General features: G+C 57.0%; 1 protein-coding gene across 1 annotated transcript; it reads right to left on the bottom strand.

The window, feature by feature from the left end:
• Positions 1–753: 753 nt before the first annotated feature.
• INSM1 (INSM transcriptional repressor 1) lies at positions 754–3,240 on the bottom strand. Its single transcript, XM_074287745.1, has one exon. The coding sequence runs from the start codon at positions 2,725–2,727 to the stop codon at positions 874–876; it is 1,854 nt and encodes a 617-aa protein (XP_074143846.1). The 5' UTR covers positions 2,728–3,240; the 3' UTR covers positions 754–873.
• Between the last annotated feature and the right edge of the window lie 987 nt (positions 3,241–4,227).

A 4,227-nucleotide genomic window follows, 5' to 3' on the forward strand; every position in this document is an offset into this window, starting at 1 on the left:
AAAGAAAACTCTTTTTTAAGCAGTTTGATTTGTTCACATACAAAAAGGTAAAGCCAGAATCCAGCAGTTCACAAGCCATAATAAAGCTAATCATGTGGTAAATTCAATTTACAGCCTGTGACGTATAAAGGCATTATTCCTTAAGATTGACTAAAAACAACCCGTAGGCTAAATACATATAGAGAAAAGAGTAGAGATGGGTAGAAAAAAAGAGAAAACGGAGACTTTCTAGAGACCGTCAACACATCGAACACTAGCAGTAAAAACAGTTGTTTTTCAAAAGGATTCAGCAGGTACATATTTTGAGCTTCCAGAAAATCCAAAGGGAAGGGGCAAAGGAGAGGGGTTAGGGAGGAATACCAACGAGGAGACAAAAGGGTACAGCTTTTTCTTCTCTCTTAACAGAAATAAACCAGCTCTTACGAGAACAAGTTAATTTAGAGAAAATTAAGGAGAAATTAAAAAAATAAATCACAACGGGGTTGGGAGAGGATAGGGGTGAAGAGTTGGTTACCAGCACGCTACGAGATCAAGACAACACTTTTCACGTTTCAGTTTTCACCACCAGCGCGTTTCATTCACGAACGCTAAGAAGCAATTTGGGGAGGAGCAAGAGGGGAAGGGCTGGGGACAGATTGATGGACTGAAGGACCGACGGAAGGGGCTCACAGTCTCTTTGTGGTTCTACAAGCGAAGGCACACTTCTTGAGGGGTTGGGGAGTGGGGCTATCGGGGCGGGGGCTGGGGTGGTGGTTTCTGACGGGAGAGAGGGGTAAGCTTTTCTTTTTTTTTTTTTTCCTTTCCTTCCTTTTTTTCTTTCCTTCTCCTTTTCTCTCCTTGCTCTCCCCGCGGCGGCGCTGGACAGACTCTTGTCTAGCAGGCGGGACGCACAGGCACCTGCAGCAGAATCACTTGTCTGTTCTCCGAGGGGTGGCATTTGTTGATGTGCCGCGTAAGCCCCGGCGAGCTGTAGAAGGTAGCCGGGCAGTATTTGCAGGGGAACACCTGGGCCGCGTGCAGCAGGCGGAGGTGGCGCTCCTGGCCGCTCTTGCTGGGGAAGGTCTCCCCGCACACAGGGCACAGATGGCATTCGGCGGGGGCACTCATGTTGAGGGGATTCGACACTTCCCCTTCGCCCCCAACTTCCTTCCCCGCCTTCTCGGTTGGTGGCAGGGGCTGCAAGCCTTCGGACCCGGGGTAGCTGGGGTAGACCAGCAAGTCGTCGGGCTGGGCTGGCAGGGGCGGCGGCGGCGGGGGTTGGGGCTGCGGCGCTCCCTTGTTCTGCAGAGCCTGGTGATGCGCTAGCAGGTGCTTCCTCAGGTAGGCCTGGCGACGGAACTTTTTTCCGCAGTGGTGACACTCGTACAGCCCGTCCTCAGACCCGGACTCCGACACCCCGGGGCTAGGCGTGTCTCGGTCGCTGCCGCCTGCCTCCTTCGGCTCGCCACCAACACCGGCCTTGGCCAGAACCTCTTCTGCACTGCTCTTGCCCTCGGCCGCTCGGGCGCCCCCGGCTGGCGGAGCCAAGGTGCCCGCGGCGGCGAGGCCGGTCCCCGAAGCGTGGTGGCCGCTGGCTGCAGCGGCTTGGGGTCTGGGTTTGTGCCAGCGGCGGTGCGAGGCCAGATTGGCTGGGCAACTGAAGACCTTGTCGCACTCAGGGCAGCGGTACTCCACGCGCACGATGCGGGAGCACTTGTGCTGGGCTAGGGCGAAGGGGTCAGCGTATTCCTCCTTACACAGCTGGCAGATGAACTCGCCCAGAGGCCGGCCCCCGCCGCCACCAACGCCCCCGCCGCCCGCGCCGCCGCCCGCGCCTCCCCCGGCCCCCGCGGCTCCGCCGGCCGCCCCCAGCCCGGCCCGGCTTTTGGGTGGCTCCACAGGGCCCTCTTTAATCTTGAGGCCCAATACAGGCGACGTGGTCACCTCGTCCTCGAAGTGCAGCTTGCGGATGGCCTTGGGCTTTTTGGCGGCCGGCGCTTTGGCCGGCTTGGCCGCGGGAGCACCGGGCTCCGCCGTTGGCGCGGGCGCAGGCCGTTTACTAGGGTGCCGCAGGGAGGCGGCGGCGGCGGCAGAGGCAGGGCCGGGGACCGCCATCAGGTTGCCGGCTGGCGGGTGGTGGCTACCGGCGCCCCGGCCCCCGCCCCCGCCCCCACCTTCTGCACCAGCGGCAGCGGCGGCGACTGAAGAGAAGGCGGTGCCCATTTTGAGGTCGGCAGGGGCGAAAAGGAGGGGGTCCCCGCCGCAGGTGCCCCCCCCACCGCCGCCCCCGCCCGCGCCCCCGCCGCCGCCCCCGCCGCCCAGCAAGACTGTGGGTGTGGGGAAAGACTCAGCGGAAACCGGCGAGCCCAGGTTGAAGCTGCGTTCGAAGTACTTCTTCTTCTCGTGCTCCCGGCTCACGGGCCGCGTGGGGCTGTACAGTGGCGCCGGGTAGACCGCCTCGGGGTTGCCGAACTGCACCGGCTTGGGGCCCGCGGCCGGCGGTGGCGGCGCGGGCAGCTCCCGGGGAGGCAGCGGCAGCGGCGGCGGCAGCAGCAGTGTGGCCGGGGGCGCACTAGCCAGCAGCGCCGCCGGAGCCCGCTCGGAGCCCGGGAGGGGTGGGGAGGAGCCGCCGCCGCCGCCGCAGCTGGAGAAGAGCAGCAGTTCCCGGTCGCCGTCCTCACAGCAGCGGATCCGGTAGGAGACGGGCGTGGACTTCTTGTTCCTTTTCACCAGAAATCCTCGGGGCATCTTTGGGTTCCTGCGCGGGGCGGGCGACCTCGGACACTGAGGAAGGCACTGGAGGGGGCGACGTAGGGATGCGCCTTCTCGGGTTCTCTTGCCGAGAGCCTCGGAGCGCACTCTAGTCCTTGGCTCCTTCCTCTCTGGCTGGTACCCGGCTCTTGCTCAGCGCCTCCCGCCGTCTTCGCCCATCAGTCTGGCTCCGCCCGCAGTAACAGTCGCGAACTCCTTCGCTCTTGCCTGCCGTGCCTGCCTGCTGGTGTGATGTCTATGGGACGTGTCTGTGGTGTGCCTTTTTTTTTTTCCTTCCGTGCCCCCGCGAACACGTCCCTGTTCTCCCCTGCCTGCCCAGATAGCAGCACTCTTTTTAAGGGGGGGAGGATGCCATTGTTCTCGCCTCCCGCTCCGTCCGGAGCCAATCAGCGCTTCCCACTGCTCCTATGGATTTGAGGGTGGGAGGGTAAAGAGTGGTTTGAAAAAAGGGGGCAGGGACTTAGGGGTTGCTTGGTAGGTATAGCAGATGTACCTGAGGGTGTTTTCCCCCTTTTCTTTTCTTTCCATCCTTCCCTCCGTCCCCTCCCCCCCCCTTTGCCTCCTATTTACTTCTGGCCCCTCCTGGATAGAGGCACACGCCTGGCCCCTCCTCTTTTCACGGTCTGATGGTTTTCTATAGGAAGGCACACGTGCCTTGGCTTTGTGTCTCTCCTCCGGGGGGCACAGATCTGCCAAATGGAAATGTCCATCAGCATCACAATGAGCAGCATCTAAAATCGGTGGGATTACCCGCAGTTCTGGAGCGAAATAGCAACAAAGAAGAAGAATGGCCCAAAATATGTCAGGAGGGTTCAATATGCAAACTGAAGTGGAGGGCGAAGTTGGGGAGAGGGGGGAACGAGGGGAAAGTGTGATTTGGAAGAGAAAAAAACTGAGAAGGATGGTAAGGAGGGCAATCAAAAATGTGACATCAGAATTGTTTAAGAAATCAAAGATAGAGAAGGAATCATTGTATTTGAAAAATTAATAAAATTATAAAACCTGTGCATCTTAAAAGCAACACACGGAATTCAAAATTGACTTCTTCACCAGGGTAGCAACCCAGAAAATTCCTCAGGGAAGCAGCAATTCAAGTGAAAATGGAAACACTGGCTTTTCTGCTAAACTAACTGAAGGGATTTAGGAATTCAGACTATCTGAATTACTGAAGTGAAATACTAGTATCCACATCATCAACTCATTTTCTGTTTAAAAAGTCTTAAGTAACTTCAAGAAGTCATTTCATAGTACTTTTTGAGACAAAACAGGTGGATTAGTCAAAATCGTCTTTTCTGCTTTCAAAAAGAACTTGCATTTTGAAACAGTTTTTTTTTTTTGTTGTTGTTTGTTTTTGGTAGAGTTCTATCAAAACTACTTATTTTCTGTATCTTTATAATGCCCTATTAAATAACTCATCGTTTGTGCAAAGTTGCCCCTCCGCTCCCTTACTGCACAGTCATTTCATTTATCCAAGTA

Source organism: Sminthopsis crassicaudata, chromosome 2, assembly GCF_048593235.1.
Source record: "Sminthopsis crassicaudata isolate SCR6 chromosome 2, ASM4859323v1, whole genome shotgun sequence".
Classification (NCBI taxonomy): domain Eukaryota; kingdom Metazoa; phylum Chordata; class Mammalia; order Dasyuromorphia; family Dasyuridae; genus Sminthopsis; species Sminthopsis crassicaudata.

Excerpts from the sequence above, each read along its gene's own strand:
- INSM1 (XM_074287745.1), bottom strand. The coding sequence starts at position 2,727 with ATGCCCCGAGGATTTCTGGTGAAAAGGAACAAGAAGTCCACGCCCGTC.